Source organism: Mesoplodon densirostris, chromosome 14, assembly GCF_025265405.1.
Source record: "Mesoplodon densirostris isolate mMesDen1 chromosome 14, mMesDen1 primary haplotype, whole genome shotgun sequence".
NCBI classification, from domain to species: domain Eukaryota; kingdom Metazoa; phylum Chordata; class Mammalia; order Artiodactyla; family Ziphiidae; genus Mesoplodon; species Mesoplodon densirostris.
This window is the reverse complement of record NC_082674.1, coordinates 53,127,225-53,151,256: the sequence shown is the minus strand read 5'-3', so window position 1 is coordinate 53,151,256 and position 24,032 is coordinate 53,127,225. Positions and strand designations below refer to the sequence as shown.

Sequence of the window (24,032 nt, the reverse complement as noted above, 5' to 3'; positions counted from 1 at the left end):
AGTTTACATAGTGTCTGGACAGTTGTTAAATATAAAACGCAACCCAATGGTCTTTAAAATTTCTTAACCAGAAAAATCTTAGTAAACAAGTCCTGGAATTTTATATAGTATGCAGCTAAAAATCACCATCCTCACACCATTAAAAAAAAAAAACCTTTCTGATACTGACATTCTTTATAGGACCAATATTGATTCAGTGTCACAAATAACATTAAATAAAGACAGACAGGAAAGTTGGGTTATCTACTACCAGAGACATACCACACCATTTAAAAACATGAGGTAAATGAGGTTTTTCAGGGACACTAGAATACATGAGGACAATCTAGGGTTAAATCATCATTCACATAGCTTTAAAATTCAAGCATCATCACTGCCATCACTACAAAAAGGACAAGGAACATTCAGTTTGTGCAAGGAAGTGGAGAAGAGATGTAAAACCCAATTATGGGATGCACATGACTAGCATAAAAAACTACTGAACACTTTAGGCTTTCTAAGTTAGAGACAGCATGTTTTCTCCTTTATGTGATGAAACAGCACCTACGCATTCTACCCCACGAGGACTTTTAAAGTGGTGAATCTATGCCTGAATTTGAATGTGGTGGTTTCTAAACGAGACATGGTGGTCACATACAATGCTTTCATATCCATCTTCAGGTAGTTACTTTAGCAGCTCGTATGGCCAATTCCAAACCTATCTGCAGGGTACGGATAAAATGCCATTGTTAGAGTACATACTTCTTTTCTTGTACTTCCAGATTCTGGTGCCATGGAATACAGTTTTCACAAATATTTACTTGATTTTGAACCAAGTGGATTAAGTGTTTTTTAAAAGTTATTTTCTGCCTACAGGTAACTAAAAGAATATGAAAGGTTAGAGTAACTCTTTACTCTGTATCTAGTCCTCATATTGATGCCCCAGCTTCATAGCTTCCAGTATAATTAAATACTTTAGCTAAATATTTTTGAGTGTTGAGCTTGCTTCAGGGCAAGTTGTAGGATATTCTTTCTTTAGATTAAAAAAAATCATATAGATAATTACCACAGCTTTCTGTGATGTTTTAGGTACAGCTTTGTCTATGAGCAGGAAGGTAGGTAGGTGATTTCTAAAAGTACTTTTCAGCTCCAGGGTGTTAAAAAAAAAATCTTAAACCTTCTGAAGTTGAAAAGTCATAATTAACCATTAAAGTTTAAAACTGAACAATCACATACAGTTAAGGTATAATTCTCTGGAATATAGCACCAAAAAAAGAGACAATATAAAGATCAGTTAACATTTTCAGCTACAAATCAGAAATATTATTAAAATGCAAGATTCAACACCTTAAATTACCAACATTTAAAATAAATAAGTTATCTGGTTATAGGGAACTTCTTCAATAAGCAATAATGGATAACACTATTTGTATACATGGATCTACTACACAGTTCTCTATAAGAATTGTATAATCTCCCAAATCCTAATCACATGTAGAGTTCTTTTCTTTAAAGTATTTAATACAAAAGCTTGAAGACTAATTTTCACATATAGAAAAGACTAGAGAGACCATATGACAACATACTGCTCAGACCTTTTCCTGCAGTGAAAATGTTCAAGCATTTCTTACATCATGGATTTCTATAATTCTAGCTGCTGCTTAAGTCAGATCAATAACAACAAAACTCACTACAATGACAACTTACCATGTGTTGAGTACTATTCTAAGCAGATGTGTTAATGTACAACACTCCTATGAAATAGGTATGTTACTATTCTCATTTTACATGTGACTAAAATGAGGTACAGAGAGGTTCATCAACTTTCCCAGGACTACACAGCTAGGAATATCCAAAACCTGCACTCTTTTTAAAAAAAATCTATTTCTTTATTATTTATTTTTGGTGGTGTTGGGTCTTCATTGCTGCTTGCGGGCTTTCTCTAGTTGCGGCGAGCGGGGGCTACGCTTCGTTGCAGTGTGCGAGCTTCTCATAGCAGTTGCTTCTCTTGTTGCAGAGCATGGGCTCTAGGTGCGCAGGCTTCAGTAGCTTTGGTGTGTGGGCTCAGTAGTTGTGGCTTGCGGGCTCTAGAGTGCAGGCTCAGTAGTTGTGGCACACGGGCTTAGCTGCTTCATGGCATGTGGGATTTTCCGGGACCAGGCTCGAACCCGTGTGCCCCGCATTGGCAGGCGGATTCTTAACCAGTGTGCCACCAGGGAAGTTCCAAAGCCTGCACTCTTAACCACTCCAACCACTATACTAAAAAGCCTCTGAAGAAGCAGACAATTGGCTGCACCTGGCAGTTTGCAGCGACAGAAGATTTTCACAGAAAAATATTTTTCTATGAAACAAATATTACATTTCATTCCACTTACATCTCCTTCCCTATTTCCATATATTCCAACACCCTTTATAAAAAAATAACCTATGTTTTCACACCAGCTGCTCCAACAGCACTTACAAAGTTAATAACCATTTTTCTCATTTGTTTAGTGACCTACTTTGAGATAATTATTTGATCTTCACTAACACCTCGTTAAATAGGTAAGGCTGGTGCAATTACACTTTTCAGATGAGGAAGGAAACAGGCTCAGAAAGTTTAAACTTGCTACAAGTTTATCAGGACATATCTAAAAGAGTTTAAATCCTATTATCAGTTCTAGTACTGTTTTCATTTGCAAGCTTTTGTTTTTGTTTGTTTGTTTTTTGTTTTTTTGAGGTAGATGTAGGATGAAAAGAGTTCATGTCTAGGTGTCCTCCATCCACTATTAAAAAGACAAGAGGCTTGCCTGTTAAGCAAAAGGAGTTGTGTTGAAGTGAAACGAACTTGGTTGGCCCTTCACATAATACAGCAGCACGCTGGGCTAGCATATTTTTGTTTGTGCATAAACCCAGCAAAGGCAAGTACTCTAAAAGGTATTATCTTTGAAACTAAAGTCTTAAACAGACTTTTACTTGGAGAACATTATCTAGCAAGGGTTATTTCAGGTTAACTATTGATAAAAATTTCAATTCAGTTCCTTTGGCTTTTATGCAATTATTACCATTCTATGGGAAGAGCTTTCTGCCAATCAAACTGTGCCTGTAGGGCTGGGATGTGTCTGGTGTGGCATCTAGTGAGCTATTGGTGCTCAAATTATAATACAAGCAACAACAACTACCACCAGGTTACTGCATGCAAAGTGATCTGACACAAAAACCATGCATAGCTAAGAGTCAGTACTGTAAGCAGTATTTGAGCACTTTTTTTTTTCTTGGCCACGCCCATCGACTTGTGGGATCCTAGTTCCCCAGCCAGGGATCGAACCCAGGCGCTGGGCAGTGAAAGCACAGTGTCCTAACCACTGGACCACCAGGGAATTCCCTGAGCACTTCTTTTAAAAGCAAATAGCAATCTGTATATGATGTTTACATGTTCATATTTTAACAGTCAGAATATGTTTTGCATAGGACAAAAAAGGAATGATTATTTAGTTAGGTTTTCCTAAATGCTTGTCTCTTTTTAAGAAAATAGGAGCCTTTCACGTACGGGGCTCAAAGTTTCACAGGAGCTAGGGAAGCTAAAACTAAGGAAGTGTACCTCTATTCATTAGGTTTAAAAAATGTGTGTGTATGTGTGTGTGTGTTTCCGGAGAAGGGGACGAGGGAGGGGGGAAAACTGAGAAGACAAAGGAAAAGATTTGCCTCTGCCTGTTCTGAAAATTTAGAAGAAATCAGAAGTCATGAAAAGAGGTGTTCAAGAAAGATAAAAATTTGAACATCATTAAACCTGTAATAAAACACGCTATCCTTATTCACAGGGTTTTTGAGAGGATGGAGTAACATAAAATATAAGAAAGTGCTTTGTAAATGGTACATACTATAGAATTTAAAGTACTAAACTGCATTGCAACTTTGAATAAGGCATTATTCATTGGTGATTAAAACTTTACGTTTAAAAATTCTAACAATGAAAAGTATAAGTTCTATGTGGGGGAAAATAATGACAGAGTAATAATTTAACAGTGTGTTTCTTGTATACTTAAAAACTATCAACATATATGGTTAAATGAAAAAAGCAATACAAAATATTATTATTATGCTTTTGCTGTGTATTTAAAAGGTGATATGTGTATTTCTGGAGATATACATAGGAAACCTAATATTAAGTTCTCTGCAAAAAAGAAAAGAGGGACAAAGTAGGGAGACCGACTTACTTTTTACTCTTTCATATTAGTTTTTAAAATAAACTTTGGCCAGCTATTACTTTTCAAAAAAAATTAATTTTAAAACCTAATAATGAAAAAAGTGGAAAATTTTGACTTTTCCTGTTTTACTATTGAAAGCTTGGTAAAAATAAATAATTTCAAGGAAAAAAATCAAGTTTATGCAAATTTTTTGAAAAGATAATGTTATTTAAGACATTACATTTTAAAAAATAAAACAGAGATTCAACATTTGTTTTTGTTTCCCAAGACCCCACTGTCTTCCACTAAGAATTGGATGTAGCTTTTCAGATCATAGTAATGGCATGGGTGGTAGCTTCAGTGTCAGAATTCATGTTCATTTGTGTGACTATTACTGCCTTCTGAATTCTAAAAAATTAACTCCAAATTTGTGAGGCATAAAGTAGGTGTAGGCTTAAGTTTCTTATTTAGCTGTTTTTGAAGTAGTTCAGTTGTTTTATTTTGAAAGGAAGAAAATTCCCTTTAAAATGTAGGGAAAGAAAATGTTCTGCAGTCATGACATTTCAATAGCAAAATTTTCAATATTTCTAATAGATTTGATCAGTTCCTTCTTGTTTAAAATTTTAATAATATAATGATAGCCTAAAAACATGGAAACATAGAAAATAAAAATTTTATTTCTTCATTTAAAATCAGGAATTATACTGATTTCTTAGAAAATAGTACACTGCCATGAAAAATATATTTTATATGTATTACTTGATAAAGAAAGTTAAAAAAGAAAGTTATCAATACACTATATTATATTCTGTAAAAGAAAAAAAAACTCAACTAGTACAGGGATTGGAACAGGAAACATAGAACCATATTTATTTTTTGATACTTGATTAGGCAGAATAACAGAGTAAATCCTACTGTCTATATATACTAAGAAAGGAGATGCCAGATCCTCAGAGAACAGTTAGGCTACCTTAAAAGGCAAAGCATTTCACACCCTAGAATGCAAAACCTGTAACTGTTATGACAATCAAAAAAACCAATTCAAAGATAATCTAGTAGTCTTGATCCACAACCAAATATCCCTATTTGGAAGGCAGGAATTCTGACTTAACTTTAGAGATACAATGGCTTTTTTAGAGCAACAGAAATTAACAAAGGTTATTCATATGATGCTGAGAAGATTCAGAAAGGGTCACACAGTTTCACACATATTTCCAAGCAGTGTCCAAACAAGCTGTTTAAAAAGAACTAAAGTCAGTACTAGAATCTCTGGAAGTAACTGATGTATTCTAGTAAAAGTAAAGTCCTAAAATTAAATACCAAGCTCCATTTTTATCCTGGTAACCACTTTAAACTGGAATTATCTACTAGGGAAAGATGGAGAATGGAGATGAATTTTGTTGAAGAGGTTTATTGGGAAAAGAGTAGAAAAGACCAGCTGAGCCAAGAAGGAGCAGAAGGATGAAAAAGACTGACATTTCAGAATATATTATTTCTCTTTATATATTACTTTAAGAGTCCTTTGAGAAGAATGCTAAAATCTTAAAGTGTAAAATCCATCAAGCCAAATTTATACCATACCTGCTCTTTCTGTTTTTTAAGATCAAAATCCTTATGCCCGCTACTACCTATTAGGGAAGGAAGAAAACCTACTTTTTATCAAGGGCCATTGACCCATAGGGAAAAAATTAAAATAAAACAAAAGACAATAACTTAGGGTTATACAGATACTTTTTTTAATGAACTTTGTATATTTTAAAAAGGAAAAATCTAAAATTTCTCTAATCTGAATCTACAGTTTATCCAAACTTTAATACTAAAAAGGGTCAAAGAACAGGTTTTAACAAGGAAGAAAAGTGGAAAAGAATCAGTGAGCAGGTGTAGATGGCGAAGAGGGGCTTGAGGGTGAGACCAGTTCTGAAGGTGGTGGGAACAATGGTGAGCACAATGGTGAAACTGTACTAATCCCTTGAGGAACTTCATCGAGAAAGAAAAACTGAAGGAATTGGCAGGGAATAACTAGTATTTGTATTTCTAAAATGCTGCTAGCTAGGCATGGACAGTTTGAATTGGAGATTCAATAACTCTTGTCTAAAGTTGATAAATCATGAAATAGAGTACAAGTATATCATATAGAACTAAAAGCATAGAGGGAACCACCTGAAGAACTAGAATCTGAAGCAATTATAAGAGGCTGCCTCAAGGGAGTGGGTTGGAGGTAGGAACAGAGGGGCAGGAGAATGTTGACTTTCAGTAGAAGTTCTTCCGTACTGTTTGATTTGTTAACATCTGCCTGCCTTGAAAAAAATAAAAACATAATTTTTAAACTCATAAATTAGGAGGGGCCTGAGCTATGTTAAAAGTTGTTGTGTGTGTGTGTTTTGCTAATTCCATCCAAAGGTTCTTGTCAAAAACAGACTTGATTTTTTTTTCCTGTGTATACACACATTAGTTACGGATGATTAACAAAGTATTCATTGTTCTATTTGCTTTGGCTGAGAACTGACTTGTGTTAGTGTTAAGGAAATATTTCACTTTATATGGAGAAGGTATGAAGGGTTGCTTATTTAAATATACATAAGGTAAGGTAAAAGAAAGGGTTTATACATGTTTCACCCTCACAAACAATAAAAATATTTAACTAGGTCGAAGTGTAGTTTATCCAACTTAGAAACTAGGGAAAATGCTATGTATCTTTTCTCTCTTTATCCAAAATAGTTTTGTGAACTTATCTATTTAGTACTTTAATTTTGGTGGAACGGTAAAGCATTTATTTAAAGAAGATTTGATATCAAATATGACAGAACCAATCATAATCATTTTCTTTACTTTTTAAATATGCAGAGGCTTTTTTAAAATAAATTTTATAAAAAGAGTAAAAAGTAGCTGTATTGCAAAATCAGAGTTCCTCAACTTTAGGGTATCTGAAAATAAGTACCCAAATTTAGCCTGACAAATGGTCACCTAAAGTGCCTTTACTTTTCAGATGTACATTTAAAAAATAATATTCACTTGGAAGAAAAGTTTTCACATATGAAGAATCAGTAAGAGATACACATCTATCCTTTTAATAATTTTTATAAATATCACTTTTCTAAATAAAACTACTTTATCCAGTAAACAAGAAATACTAGTTATAGTAATTTAATTTCTGTCAACACATGTTTGATTTAAAAAGAAGGTAGTCAGGCCTCCCTGGTGGCGCAAGTGGTTGAGAGTCCGCCTGCCGATGCAGGGGATACGGGTTCGTGCCCCGGTCTGGGAGGATCCCATATGCCGCGGAGTGGCTGGGCCCGTGAGCCATGGCCGCTGAGCCTGCGCGTCCGGAGCCTGCGCGTCCGGAGCCTGTGCTCCGCAACGGGGGAGGCCACAACAGTGAGAGGCCCGCATACCGCAAAAAAAATAAAAAAATAAAAATAAATAAAAAGAAGGTAGTCAAAACCAGTAATATGATTTAATCTATCCTGTAACTGACTTTTGAGTAGACTTTTACTAATTGGGTCCACCAATATAGGTTGGGGTAAAGAAAAATAAAAGTGTATAGGGAAAAAATGCTGTGGATTATTTAGAAACTGGTCACTAAAGAAAAGAGAAGAGAGGATGGATTTGAGGTCAGTTCCCAGATCTCCATTTTATTCCTAAGTTGCTAATAATAGCAACTTATACAGAAAGAATCAGACAAAGGATGGAAATTAGGAATGAGGGCAAGGATAAAAAATACTGCAGATGATTTGGACATCTAGGGCCACTTGATGGTACTATAGAAATTTATAGTAAGCAAGACTTCAGATCCAGGGCTTAACTTCACAGACAGCTCCTGTGACACAAGTACCCTTTCCTCTCATTTTCCTTCTTTCCTAACACATATGATTGGCACCTACTGTTTCTTTTCAATCCCAGATAAATTTACTCCTCCTGTATTTCTTTTTTACATTGGAGGATAAAAAATTTAGTCTTTTCTATTTCTCCCTTCTTTCTTTAGTAGATCATATGAAGAATAGAGCCATTACTTATAAAATAAATATCACTATCAGTTTAGACTAATTCTTTTCAATCTCCTGAAAGGTAATAAGACCTTTCTACCAAATTATATGGAGCAATCTCAGGTAGCTCCCTTCAATTTTATTTCATTTTTACCACACACACCCCCTACTCATCACCTTCATTTTATATGATCTACTTGTTGACATGTATCCATTGAAATCAATTTCTAAATTGAACTCTGAATCTAGTCACCAAAACTGTCCTTGAATCAACAAGACCATTCCAAAAGCCTGAGTGAATGATGCGTTTTGTATAATAATCTGAAGTCCTATATATTTTCACTAGGTAAAGCTATCGCTGGAGTGATTTCCAAAGAGAGTTATTGCAGATGCATAGCTCACTCAAACGTGTGGAGGTCCACTCATAGATCACAACTGGGAAGCAGTTCCCTGAGTGGAACTGCTTTTTTATACTAATGCAAAAGTATCAGCTCTAAAAGCACTTCCACAAAAACCTGAAAACGACATAGGTATAATGCACATTTTAAAATAAGAAATGTAATAACATTAATGATGAATTTAATCTACTCTAAATGCAAACAAGGAGTGGCAACCTAAAAAAAATTATACAACATGCATATGTTCAAAACAAAAAAGAACAATACTAAACTAAAATCAATTTATTAAAATGATGGGATTATGGATATTTTTCTCCTTTTTAATATTTCCAGTATTGTCATTATGTCAGTTGTGTAATAAATATAAAATGTTTAAAAGACCCATTAAGCTCTAATAAAAAAATAAATCTAAAAGACAAAAAAGTTATATATATATTAATTTTATTTGCACACTATTCCCAGCACCTCTGACTCACAGAATTTATCCCAACAGATGCCTTCTTCAGGCATGAAACTAAGAATGGTGTAGGTATCAGGGCTTAAATGTCTCACTCCAAGTTTATTGCAAATGAAATCAATTGGACACCCATTTATTGGACATTTACCCATTTATTGGACATTTACCCATTTATTGGACATTTATAAGTACATAGCATCTTGCTAAGTATTGTCTGTTTACAAAATAACATACTCTTCTTACCCTTAGGTAGCTGCCTAAAATTATCAGGGAGAGACAAGACCATCACATGGAAAGTTAAATAAGGTAAAATAATTTTTTAAAAAATCTGCAAGTTTAGTATATGAATAAGTGACAAATTCATTTTTCAAACACTCATTGAGGGTCTACTATTTGTAAAACTTTATTCTAAGTGTGGAAATCAGTTAGGTACACTTAAATTTCTGTCACTCCAAAAATAAGCCAAAAAATGGGATGTTTTGAGAAGGAGAAAGGAATTAGGAACCACCAATCTATCTGAACTGTAGGACATTCCTGGCTTACAGGGACAGATCTCATGTTAAGGGACAATCATTCTGTAGCTCACAGAACTGGAAATACATGCCTTACTCTTTAAACTGGCTTAGACAGCAGCTATGTAGCATTTTAATTAACTATCAGTATTGACATACCTTAAAAGCAGAAATCTGAAATAATGCACTGTAAGTAGTACTTGTAAGCCAATATTAATCCAAGTTTAACCTATATATAACAAAGTGTCCAATGTTGTATCTAGATTGTAAGGGGAAGGTTGGGTATAACACAACTGAATTCAGAAATGCTGAAATGAAAATGCTTTAGTATATTGCTAACTAATTTGTTCTAATTAGTTAGCAATATGCAGAGAACAAACATTGCTGCCGAGTATTATTTTTTGAATGCCAGGACAGAAATTTACATATCAACATTAAAAATAACCCTATTTTGGGACTTCCCTGGTGGTCCAGTGGTAAAGAATCTGACTTCCAATGCATGGGATGCGGGTTTGATCCCTGGTTGCAGAACTAAGATCCCACATGCCACGGGCAACTAAGCCCATGGGTCACAACTACTGAGCTTGCGCACCTCAACAAGAGAGAGAAAACCTGCATGCAGCAACTAAGACCCGACGCAGCCAAAAAAAAGGAAAAAAATAAAATAATAAAATATTCCCCCCCTCAAAATAACCCTATTTTAAATCAACCTCTAGTTTATATATCTAAACTATCATAAATATTATTAAAGAACATCTGGTAACTATTCTTTTTTTTTTTTTTTTTTTTGCGGTACGTGGGCCTCTCACTGTTGTGGCCTCTCCCGTTGCAGAGCACAGGCTCCAGACGCGCAGGCTCAGCGGCCGTGGCTCACGGGCCCAGCCGCTCCGCGGCATGTGGGATCTTCCCGGACCGGGGCACGAACCCGTGTCTCCTGCATCAGCAGGCAGACTCTCAACCACTGCGCCACCAGGGAAGCCCTGGTAACTATTCTTGACCAAATAATATTTCTATACTTCTCTATTTTATTTTTTATTTTTATTTTATTTTATTTTATTTTTTTCTTTTTGCGGTATGCGGGCCTCTCACTGTTGTGGCCTCTCCCGTTGCGGAGCACAGGCTCCGGATGCGCGGGCCCAGCGGCCATGGCTCACGGGCCCAGCCGCTCCGCGGCATATGGGATCCTCCCAGACCGGGGCACGAACCCGTATCCCCTGCATCGGCAGGCGGACTCTCAACCACTGCGCCACCAGGGAGGCCCTATACTTCTCTATTTTAATAACGTAAATATAAACTATATATTTTAATTATTCTATAAAGAAAAATTTAGTCATTTGTATATATATTAAAAGGTAATTAAAAGTTGATCTCTTACAAAGCTTAATTAAACTAACTACAAATTTGTTACCTAACAAACTTGATGTCAGAACTTATTTTAAAAAATTTTACACTTGTTTTCAAATAATTATAATTTACATTTTTAAACTGACCATCTTTCAAAATGAAACTAAAGCATTTCACAACTTATATTATTCAATAAATCTATTTGTTTAAAATATTAGCAATTTTAAACAATTTACAATTAACTGAGGTTTTAAACTTGAGTGTATAGCTAGTATACAGACATGATCTGAAGCAGGTGATCTTGTACACTGAACTTAAATGAATAATCCAGATGTGGCTGCTGGATATTCTGATCTTGTTTTGTTTTGTTTAATTACTATCAAATAATCAACCTCAATAAAACAGATCTTTACCTATTAAACCTTTGATTACAAATATTTTTTCTTACAATAAATTAAAGTCCATTTTTCTAAAACAGCTGAATTATGTTCTATTTGAGGAGATACAAAAAGCAAACATTTAAAATCATGTTATCTCAGTTGTACACATGAAACATATAATGTTATAAACCAATGTTACCTCAATAAAAAATAAATTAAGAAAAAATCATGTTACCACATACATGCAAATACTTTAAGTTGGCAGGTAGAACTTTAGAGTGGGGATCAGGAAAATGAACAAAAGTGAGTAGTTTGCTACTAATTAGCACTATGACTTTGGGCTAGTTATTAGATCATAATACCTTAGTTTCCTTATCTGTAAAATGAGGGAGAATTTTATGATTTCCAATCTTTCTTCTAGCTCTAAGTTTCTATGATTTGATTAATTGAATTAAGAAACCCATATCTGCATTAGGAAACTAGGTTCTAAAGTAATAGAATAACGTGATAGTGGGTTATAAAACTTAAGGAAAACAACAAAAATATTACAACACTAATTTGAAATATATGAACTATCAGAAAGCAATGCTTTCAAGATAAACAAAACCCAGGAGCAATAGTTGCATATGCCTGTGATCATTTAATGGTGGTATGAACAACGGAGTTTACAAAACAGGATAGTTCATTTAAGGATACCACTTGCAGAAATATTTAATTTACAAATCCAGAAACTACTGACAAGTAACAAGAGAATTATACTGAAATATTTTACATCTTACTTTACAGAGTCCTGTTACACTCTGTAAAACTCACATGTAGAAACTAAAAATATTTAAAATGAATGATCACTAAAACTAAAACATAATAAAAGTGTGTATAGGGATAAAGTCGATTTCTTTTAATAACACACTACCAGCCACATAATGCTTACAATGAATTAACACTATTTTCTGTAAAATTGTGAAATTCTCTGAAGATTTAATTTTCAAACATGCCACCATCAAGCACCTAATAAAATACAACTTTAAATAAAAGTAAATAATTTACTTCCTATTACTAATCTGATACAGGTATTACTGGAGTCCAATTTTCTTTCAAAGGTGGTTTTTTTTTTTTTTTTTGCAATATGTGGGCCTCTCACTGCTGTGGCCTCTCCCGTTGCGGAGCACAGGCTCCAGACACGCAGGCCCAGCAGCCATGGCTCATGGGCCCAGCCGCTCCGCAGCATGTGGGATCTTCCCAGTCTGGGGCATGAACCCGTGTCCCCCATCGGCAGGCGGACTCCCAACCACTGCACCACCAGGGAAGCCCCCAAAGGTGTATTTTTTCAAAGAACATCCAGACACCCAAACATTATTTAAAAAACAAAAGAAAAATTAAAAAAAAAAAAAACTTTGTGTTAGAAATTGTCCCAGGACTATATTTTGACATTTTTAGCAACCTGACAAACCACTCTGTTTGCTTTCTTCTGCCAATACAAATCAAGCCAAGAAGCAGTTTCTTCATTATTTCATTCAATGTCATAAGACTACACTATGTTAGGGTAAAGGTCAATCATCAATAATGCATGCTGTTGCTACAGCTGAAATATAAATGTTTATCTGGGCCCTGTTTCAAAGGCTGGCCCATTGTAACCTATTTAATAAGAACTATAAAACTAGGAGGATGTGGGAAGACCAAGAAGTATAAAATACCCTTTTCTCACTAAACTTTGTTTGCCAACATCCTATGGAAAATTAAAGAAGGTACTTAGAGAACTTTAGGTAGTTGGCATCAGGAAGGTTTTCTTTTTTTTCTAGTAGCTTTAACAATTTCATGTTTTAAAAAAATTTGCTGGAGTGCTACCCAGCAGGCATCTATGACAGCATCATGAGGTTTCAGATTTAGTGTGAGTGGCTGGATAAAGTTGGACACTGACAGTTTTGTATATGCTGAAAGGCACCAGGATGGAACGCCATATTCAGCAATTGGGTATGAGATTGCAGTGCAGTGGGTTGGAAGATGTATGCATTGGCACTCTGTGTGGAACCAGTAGGCTTGCTGAAAAGGTTACTGCAGTCTTGACTTTGGCAGCTGTCTTCTTTAAGTGATCATGAAGAGTTAAGAGTGAGATCCAGGGTTAAATCTATGAAGATCAGAAGTCGTGCATGTTTGAAGCACTGCCTGTCCTTTGTAACATTAAGTCATAAACAGAAGCATGGAATAGTCTTGTGGGTGGGGAGGGGGCGGGACGGTTACATAACTGAGAAAGTGTCACATTTTAAAACACTCAGGTAATTTAACTCTCAACTTTCAGGGTGGCATTTAAGTTAAACCGTCAGCCGATGTAATTATGTAAATGGAAGAAGCAACTTTGTAATATGTAAGTATGAATATCACCAGGTTAAGAGCCCCAAGCTCTTTGTCTACTATATGTCTGTGTCTTTCCAATGTACATTCTGAATACTCTGCCTCCAAAAGCAATTTGTGATGACTACTCAGTCTCAAGGAACACTTTTAGGCAAGGACTAAAAACTACTCTTAATACTACTAAGGAATACTCTGTGCTACTGTTCTTGACTGGATTTATAAAGGAAAGGCAATGCCTCAAACATGTACAATTTCTGGCCTTCACGTGTGACGCTGGATCTCACTCTTAACTCTTCACAAACTCTTAAAGAAGACAGCTGTCAAAGTCAAGCCACTTCCACAGGACATATTCTTTTTGCAGTGACCCCTCCCACTTTTTCCACCACCACTAAATCAATTTTTTTTTCTCATCAGAGCTAAAATATAGCAAGACAGAATTATTCATGCACATGAGTGGTGTTTCACATATCTGTGCTGCAGGACCTAATACAGGATCACAGCATGCCTTCAACATTTGCAATTAGGTCCTGAAATCATATGACTCTATTGGGTATAGATTAAATACTGCATAGGTTTTTGCTAGAGATCACCCTATTAGTGGACCTTCAAAATTAGGTACAAAGAACTAAATACAAAGTAAAATAATTTCTTAGTAATAAAATAGAGAATAGTTGTTTTTAATTAAAGATAGGCCAAAAAAAAAAGCCTCTTAAAAGCAAGCATGATAAAACTGAAAGGAAAAGTATATAGTTAAACTGGAATTTCAAGCTTCTAGATTCTAGAAACAGAGTTCTTTTAAGCATTCTGATCTTTTAAAAGATCAGAAAAGTTAGATTTTCTTTTTACATAGGAAAATCCATGATTATTACTCTAAATGATAGATGAATAGACATATGCAACACCCCTCCCCACCTCCATTATTAAAATTTATTTTTAAAATCGGGATAATTTGATCTTTAAGAAGGGCGTATCACAAACACATATTAATCATGACAACATATCCTAGTGGGCAGAAGTTGGTTAATTTAAATAAGAGGAAATCCACAAATATTTGATATCATAAAGAAAAAGTCCATATAAACCCTAAAAAATAAACTCTTCAGCAGCTAGAGTATTTTTAAGCAATGTCGAAGAATACTACAGAATTATTCTATAATTATAAAAGTATTCTTAGCACGTGAAAGAAAACGATTCTAAACTACTTTATTTAACGAGAGGCATTCTTTAAAAATCCTTTTTCCTGGCACTAAAACTAAACTGTCACTAAAAGAAAAGCAGAAAAGATTCCCCAAAAACCCTCAATCTAAAATACAATTAGTATTCTGAAGTAAAGAAACCATCCCATTCCATCCCCAAAATCACAACCTTAAAGAGTTGCTACTTAAATATTAGCCAGTGCTCTGTGAACCATTTTATATTAAAATTGGATAGTTCTAAACATCACACATATAAAAAGTATTGTTTGACACAGTGCCATTTTGATGATAAATTGCAATCTATAGCTCAAATAATTCTACCCAGGGATTAACATTTCAGAGGCTGAGCCAGAGATTATGTGTGTGGATCTTGAATTTCATCATCTCCCTTTGGCACAATAGCTTATTCTTCCTTTTTTCATCTATTCTTTCATGAAGGGTCAGGAAAGCTTAGCCTTGCTGTTGCATTCATTTCATCTCTACATTAACCAGATACCTTGCAGTCTTTAGTTCTTATGTGTTATTCCATTACAAATGCTATACTGCCCTATAGTATGGCTAATGAGGTTTGTACCAAATCAAAGGGTGCCATCAAGTGGTTATAATACTCTAAACAGCATTACACTAAATGACTATTCCAGATAGACTTTCTTCAATATAAACAAACTGTGCCAATCCTCTATGAACGAACATATTACTGGGGGTAAGGAATGGGGAACTAACCATATTAATTTTTGTTCTTTATTTTCTATCCTTCAGGGATTGCTTTTCTGCATGTTATATTTATGAAGTACAATTTTAGTGTCAAATTTAGGATTAATACTTATGTCAGCAGATTATCAAATGATATTTATTAGGCAAAATTCAGGCATGACAGCGTTATTGGGAATTAAATTTATCCACCAAAATTCATCACTAGATTAATAGGAGCTTATTTCCGAAAATAAGCAATAATAGTGCAGTGTCTTGTCAGATCTATTTCTTATTACTAATGAAAAACTGCAAGGCTATGAAATAGAACCAGTATTATTTGATCTATTTCATGCAGCCATTCGTAAGGTCTAACATGGAACCAAGCAGTTGGTGTAAGAATGTATTTTCGGATACTTAGAAAACTTTCAACAGTCTATTCAACAGGCTACAAGGGTCATTTAGAGTTTTGAAGATAGGAATCTAGAACTGCTCTTAGAAAACACACACAAGATAACATGTAATTCAAATGGGCCCCACTCTGCAGAGATGGCTAAACTGCTGCTGCATTGAACCATCCTATACCACCAGGGAAATCTTACAAATGGGTTTAAAGCATCTTCATAACTATATACTTAATTCTGTTGCAGAGAAAGTAAATTATTCAAGTTCAAAGATTACGCAAGATGTAGAAAAGTAAATCATAAAAGCTAACTTGCTCTTTAGAAGATTTAATGAGCAATACTAATAATAAGGTAGCAAACTCCAGGCAAAACTAAAGATCCCTATGACAGCATTCATTATTTTCTACATACCTTATGCAGACTGTCTACAAAAATATTTCTCATCACACACTTTCTTCCAGAGCCTTGTCACTCTCCCATCAAGTGGTGGAGTCTAATTGCCCTCCCTTTGAACCTGGGTAGGTTTGTGACTAGCTTGTGGCTAAGAGCGTGGGGAAGTAACACTGTAACTAGTAAGGCTGGCTAAGAGCTGGGAAAGTAACACTGTAACTAGCAAGGCTAAGTCAGAAAAAGGTGATGCAACTTCCACTTGGAGAGCTGGAAGAGTCACTCCTTACATTTCCAGCTGCCACAAAAGCAGTCTGACTGCCCTAAAAGAAATCCAAACTAACCGACTCAGAGAGATGAAAAAAGCAAGGCCTTGAGACTACATGAAATGTAAAAGCCCTCTTTCCCTGTACTCCAGCCTCATGTTCTAGCCCCAAACACCTCAGACCACTGCATCCTAAAAGACTCCAAGCTACAACTGCCCAGCTAAGCCCTTCTTAAATTCCTGACCCACAAAAACTGTAAATAACTTGGACAATGACTACAATAAGCACAAGTGGCAGAAAATGATCATTAAGTTCCAGAGGATAGTCAGCAGACTTTAACCTGCAATGCTTACAACAACACTTAGTTGGTTACATATGGGAATGCAATAGGCATAATTATTGCCCATGAAGCTTGGAATACAGATTGGTAACAATAAGCAGAAGGTCAGAAAATTGAGATCTCCACCTCTGATAGATGAGGAAAGAATTATGTGGGTTGGGGCCTCCCTGGTGGCGCAGTGGTTAAGAGTCCGCCTGCCGATGCAGGGGATACGGGTTCGTGCCCCGGTCTGGGGGGATCCCATATGCCGCGGAGCGGCTGGGCCCGTGAGCCGTGGCCGCTGGGCCTGCGCATCCGGAGCCTGTGCTCCGCAACGGGAGAGGCCACAACAGTGAGAGGCCCGCATACCGCAAAAAGAAAAAAAAAAGAATTATGTGGGTTGGAAAGAAGGAAAAATGTTTAATTCTTATGTTTCATTTTGGGCAAGGAGTCAGATGTCCTGGAAAAGACTGAATTGGTGATGCAAGATCTTAGCACAGAAGGAAAGTTTAAAACTATCTTAGGACAATCCACATAAAAATACCAGAAACCAATGTAAGAGAAAGTAGGTTATATCAGAAAGGTAAAAGAAAAGACCAAGCCTTGAGATATGTACTTTAATAAGAAAAAGAAAAAAAATTATTTAAAGGAGTCTGACTTGGAAAAAAATCATTCATACATGCAACTGCCTTTTGTTTATATCTTTTCTCCCCACAACCTGTCCTCACCAATTCTTCCCCTGTGTTCTCACTATTGCTTAAGAATAACACGAGCATCCAAATATTCAAATATTCAAACTAGAAATCTGGAAATCACCCTAGACTCCCTGACCTCCCTCAACCCTCAGAACTGATTTAGAATTAATACTAAGAACACCACCTTCTAACCTATTGAATCTCTCTTTCTTCTTCTCTGTCTGCACCTGCTTATGCCACTGTCCTAGTTCAGGCCCCTGGATAACTGGATTAATTGCCTATCTGATCTTCAGCCCTTCAAAACTCAATTCATGCTCTATAGCAATATTTTTTTCAAACTGTAGGCTATGACCCCTTACTGGATCATGGAATCAATTTAATGAGCTGCAAAATCAATTTAGTGGCTTGCAACCAGCTTTCTAAAACATCAGGAAGAAATACTAGGCTGCATCCCACAATAGACTAAGACGTGTTTCATGAATCTTTTCTTTTTGCTATATATAGGTGCCTATGTGTGTGTACTGGATCATAATGCGAAATGTATTTCTTAGTGCTAAACACTGATCTTTCAAAATACAAGTCTGATCATTTGACTTCACTACTTAAAACTTTTTTATACCTTACTAGATAGCTAACTAGAATCATGAATCAGAATCACACAGGGTCTAAGCAAATTTGTCTGTTTTACTAGACCCATAGGTGATTCTGATGGGCAGCCAGGTTTGGGACCCAGAGCCCCTTGGGATAAAGTTCAGAATCCTTCATACAGCATACAAGGCCAGCCACAACCTGGTCCTTGCTCATCTTGGTAGTGTCAAACCCTTCTGCTCTCTCCATTTTGGGTATGAAGCTGTAGCAAATTTATCTCTGCACCTTTACCAAGGTTGTTTCTTCTGTCCCTACCCCAGACCCTAACCTTCTCATACAACTTTATCTTATGCGTAAATGTTTTTTGTTTGTTTGTTTGTTTTTGCGGTACGCGGGCCTCTCACTGTTGTGGCCTCTCCCGTTGCGGAGCACAGGCTCCAGCCGCACAGGCTCAGCGGCCATGGTTCATGGGCCCAGCCGCTCCGCAGCATGTGGGATCTTCCCAGACCGGGGCACGAACCCGTGTCCCCTGCATCGGCAGGCGGACTCTCAACCACTGCACCACCAGGAAAGCCCTATGCGTAAGCTTTTGAAAGTCTTTCAAGCCACAGTTCATAAATGCTCTCTAAAGCGTTCCCCATGTCTCTGACAGACACAACCACTCCTTGACAACCTCGATGGACCTTCCACCTGCCTCTTTTCTAGCATTATCATTGTAGTCCTATCATTTGCTCATAGATCTGCCTCTCTGACTAGACTGAAAACTACTTGAGAACCAAAACCTTGTTTATATCCCCAAAGTCTAGGAAGTAAATGTACAATCAACTTTATAGTACCCAGTATAATGAAGCCCAAAAACATTCATTCTGTGACCCATTAATAGGATAATAATGGTCTCTTTTACAAATAGTTTAATCCTACTCTCCTTTGGTTGTTGTTGTTATTTTTTAAATTGAGATATAATTGACATATAACATTGTATCGGTTTTAGGTGTACAACGTAATGACTTGTTATATGTATATATATTACAAATGATTACCACAGTAAGTTTAAACATCCATCACCACACACTTACAATTTCTTTTTCTTGTGATGAGAACTTTTAACATCTTAGCAACTGTCAAATACACAACACAGTATTGTTAACTATGGTCACTGTGCTGTATACAGTTTGAAAAGCAAAAAAAAAAAAGGCCAGTAGAAAAATAATTTTGGAAAATATCTATAGTAAAAGAGCTTGGAAGGCATATATTGTTGATTGCTTTGGTTAAAGAAGTTTAATATGTATTCAGATAATGTAAATAAATCCTATGATTTTTAGTGATCTAATTAAGTTTTATACCTATTGCATGCCATCTGACCACTTTCCTAAACTTCTTAAGCTTAATGAGAAACGAGAAATTCTTCAAATTTATTTTACTGATTGATTTATTTCCAAATTGACTCCATTTTCAAAAGAATGCAATAATTCAGGTTTTATAAAATCAGAGCCATTAATTCAGGACAAAAACAGGAAATGAGGGCTTCCCTGGTGGCGCAGTGGTTGAGAGGCCGCCTGCCGATGCAGGGGACACGGGTTCGTGCCCCGGTCCGGGAAGATCCCACATGCCACGGAACGGAGCGGCTAGGCCTGTGAGCCATGGCGCTGAGCCTGCACGCCTGGAGCCTGTGCTCCACAATGGGAGAGGCCTCAACAGTGAGAGGCCCGCATACGGCAAAAAAAAAAAAAAAAAAAAACAGGAAATGAAAGGAAAAGCAAGAAGAAAGTTCTATCAAGAAATTCTGCCTAAAGAAAGTGGCAATGGAGTACCTCTCCCTAACTCACCACTCCCATCCCCCACCCCCTAAGGACAGTTCTGTGCTTCTTAGCAAGCAGTGCTTATATTTAAGTTACATACATATATATGTGTTGTGTGTGTGTGTGTATATATGTATGTATATATACATACACACACACACACAGAGGCATAAAGAGAGAATTGTTCTCCTATTACGCCATTCAACAAACATTTAACATATTCAACACATAACTTTCCTTTCAACATAGTCTCAAGTGTTCTGACAAGTCTAGTTTATTCTAATGATTTGGTTGAAATAATCAACAAATGCCACAAGACAATTCAGACTGCCAGGATCTGAAAGGTAAATAACTCCAGGAAAAAAAGGTATTCAGGGAAATAATAACAAACTGCTCCTCCTCTAGCTACAAACTGTCTGAGGATATACTATATGCAAGTAGCTCTTTTGTTTAAAGTTTGCAAAAAGCAACTTGGAAAGATGATAAACTATAAATATCTTCATTGCTGTGGTCCTTATGATCTCAATAACATGGTAATATAGCTAGGCCCCACAAGATTCAGGAGATGAGGAGTTTCTACCCTTGATTCTGATGTTCTTATATAACTTAAGAAATATCTTCTCATTACCTCCGTTTCTTAGTAATGAAATATCAACTACTGTCAACCAAATTTCAAAGGCAAGACAAGAAGAGGAGTTAACAAAGTTTCTGTGTATTGCTCAGAGCTTCTCCAAAATAATTTTTATTTAAAAACAAGTCTGTCTTAAGGCAAAGAAGAATATTCTTTAAGCATTGAATTATTTTAAACTAAAGTAGCATATTAATCAGAACAATGTTTTATCATGTCATTGAGCATAAGATTGTTATTATAAGACACTGTATTTCAATAGTTGCTAGTTGACACAATGCTGATAAAAATCAACCATTATACCCAATTTATGTAAGACCACAGAGACATGCTACAGAAAAATGAGTCATTAAATTCATGATATAAAACATTAGTAACTATAGTATAAAGAAAATAGTATCACAAAAAAAATTTTTAGAGGGAAATCAGGTATTAAAAGACAAAAAAAATGGGTAGGGGCTTCCCTGGTGGCGCAGTTGTTGAGAATCTGCCTGCCAATGCAGGGGACACGGGTTCGAGCCCTGGTCTGGGAAGATCCCACATGCCACGGAGCAACTGGGCCCTTGAGCCACAATTACTGAGCCTGCGCGTCTGGAGCCTGTGCTCCTCAACAGGAGAGGCTGAGATAGTGAGAGGCCCGTGCACCGCGATGAAGAGTGCCCCCCGCTTGCCACAACTAGAGAAAGCCCACACACAGAAACGAAGACCCAACACAGCCATAAATTAATTAATTAATTAATTTTTAAAAAATGGGTAGGATAATATTCACAGAGAATTGTGAAAATCTTATTTTCTGGAGAGCTTAGGGGTATTAAAGTACTAGCATACAGTTTTGTATACTCAAACTGGTAACTTTCCACAACGGAGCTGAAGTACACAGGTAAATTTTGTTTCTCTAATCAGTTATGCATCTCTCTTATAATGTCAGCAATTCCATTTTAACAGAATATAATTCATGAAAATATTCCACTTGCTCTTCTGTCAGTACAAATGCACCTATGTCCAATTACATAACGCAAAGTTCCAATTCTATACAAAGAAATAATTTAACTTAGATGTTTAAGAGTCTGTTATTTGTAATTCACTTCGTGGTTGTCTTTAAGCAAAAATTTATGTAGGCGCTTTCAACATATTAACTAAGTCTTTTAAGGTGGCTGATGTGGCAGAAAAACTAGAATGCCAAAAATCCATTCCATTATAAGACAAAGGAAGCTTTATTTACATATTACTGAGAGAATAGAAAAGAGAGAAAAGTGAAAGCAACAAACTGAAAAATCTTAAAACAAATACTTTTCTATTAAAAGTCTGCAGTGTCATTAGACTCCTACTGTAAAATAATTACCAAGTCTCTGTTCTAATGTCTTTCATCAGGGGAAAAAAGGCCTCATGCAGATTCATAACATCTTGTATGTGGCAGTATCTTTTACTGCTGAATTTCTATGAATAAACATGTAAAAAATTGCTCAAATATACTGCTGGTTTTAAATATCTCTGGTGTAGTATTAGGGGTTTGTTTTGATAGCTGACTGTCTTATCAGCTTCCTCCCTCCAGCTGGCAAAAAAAACAGAATTGAAAGCAACTCTGGTTGTCTTTCTCTCTTACTCATCTATGTGAAAGGCATTTGAAGGTAGCTAGCAGGAAGTAAGAAGAATAAACTAAATGGCTCTAGCAATTTAGAAGATAGACTGCAGTATACTACTGTGACCCAATAATAACTACAAAAATTATATGCCATCAAATTCATTTGGTATAAAGTTCAGACAATTTTTTAGTTTATAGAAACTAGAATGTGCAAAGCTGTGGTATTTTTCTTAACTCCCAGAAGTCACCTTTTAGTCAACTTATACTCATCTCCACGGACAGATAGTTGTTGGAGATACAGTAATCATCCACTAAAATACTTTCTATTCCAGTATCAACTTTAAATGGAAACGTCTATTACAATGCAAAAAAATATTATGTTCTGTTCTACTTCCTTAAGTTTTAAGGCTTCTTGATGAAATGCACACATTAATTTAAACCTCTAACAAATTTAAACTTTTTTTTTTTTTTTTTTTTTTTTTGGCGGTATGCGGGCCTCTCACTGTTGTGGCCTCTCCCATTGCGGAGCACAGGCTCCGGACGCACAGGCTCAGCGGCCATGGCTCACGGGCCTAGCCACTCCGCGGCATGTGGGATCTTCCCGGACCGGGGCACGAACCCATGTCCCCTGCATTGGCAGGCGGACTCTCAACCACTGTGCCACCAGGGAAGCCCTAAACTTTTAAATATTACTCAAAAATGTTATTTGGAGCTATAAGCTAGTACCTTCCATTCACTGTCTACAAAAAGCATAATAGATTAAAGAAAATAAGACAAAAGGGTAACTACTATCTAAAGTTACATAGTAATAAAATGGGTTATCCACATGAGAAAGGTTTTCTTGATTGAATCACGTCATTCACCTATTTTTCAAAAATTGTGAAAACACCCAGTAGTACTTAAATTGTTCTGGGCAAAGATTTCATTGAAAATCTGGTTGCTGTTTGTTTGTTTTTTAAGGAACTTCATACACAAACTCTTACTACATTTTAAAGAAATCTCAATCTTCTGAAGTCCATCCGTGTAAGAACCCCTAAGGGTCCCAAGATTCATGGTTAAGAGCCTTCAATGTGTATGACAGAAAGCTGGCTATGGCATCTATCACCAGTGCAGGCTACTGCCTGTCTACTGAGGGAAAGATGATTTCACAGATCCAGATAGTAAGGTAAGTGACTCCATATTTCAATATACATCCTGTTTGAAACCTTCTGCTTTTAAAGACGTGTTCTTTGGTCAAGCATTATCAATTCCAAACCTGGTATTCATGAGTTTCCACACCTGTTTTTTAACCTAATCAATTAATTAATTCCCTTGTCCCCCAAGTACTCCTTTTATTATTATTCCTAATAATAAAAAAAGTTTATTATTTTCTGCTCATTTGTAAAGTCTCTCTGCCATTTATTATTAGCATGTATTGAATTCTTACTATATACCAAGCATTATGCAAGATTCTTTTTATGCCTTTAATATCTTTAATCTCAACTATCATTTTGTAAGATATCTCAGTTTTACAGATGAGAAAACAGAGGTTCTGAAAGGATAAATAAGTATAAAGTCCAAATTTACACTGCTAATAAGTATGATTCAAATCCAGGTCTAACTGAGCCCTTGAGCCTTTGACCTTGCTTTTCCCACTCTCTAATGCTTCCCCAACTTTTCCTCTCAATTACCCTTAACAGTAAAGGAGCAGAATGCATACCTCTGAGGACCTGGGAAGTATAACCAAAAGCAGCTCAATCAAAACGTGACATTTCTTTGATTCATGTTTCATCTTTAAAATTCATATTACTTTTGCCTCTTTCTAAAATGATCCTGTGAATATTTCATTAAAAAAATACCTTTAAGTACATATTAGAGAAGAAAAGTTAACAATATAGAAAGATAGAAACTGCCACATATCTCTAGGGATA

The 24,032-nt window shown here is 36.0% G+C and overlaps 1 protein-coding gene across 4 annotated transcripts in view; it reads right to left on the bottom strand.

Annotated features, from left to right (window-relative positions):
• EHBP1 (EH domain binding protein 1) overlaps positions 1-24,032 on the bottom strand; it is a 343,930-nt gene that overhangs the window by 230,922 nt on the left and 88,976 nt on the right. Inside the window, exon 1 of one of the 4 annotated variants that reach the window (XM_060117413.1) lies at positions 16,270-16,368. The exons of the other annotated variants lie outside the window; for them this stretch is intronic. Coding sequence (XP_059973396.1) covers positions 16,270-16,302 — 33 coding nt within the window. The 5' untranslated portion in view covers positions 16,303-16,368. Of the gene's footprint in view, positions 1-16,269; positions 16,369-24,032 lie in introns of those variants that run through there. 4 annotated transcript variants of the gene reach the window in all.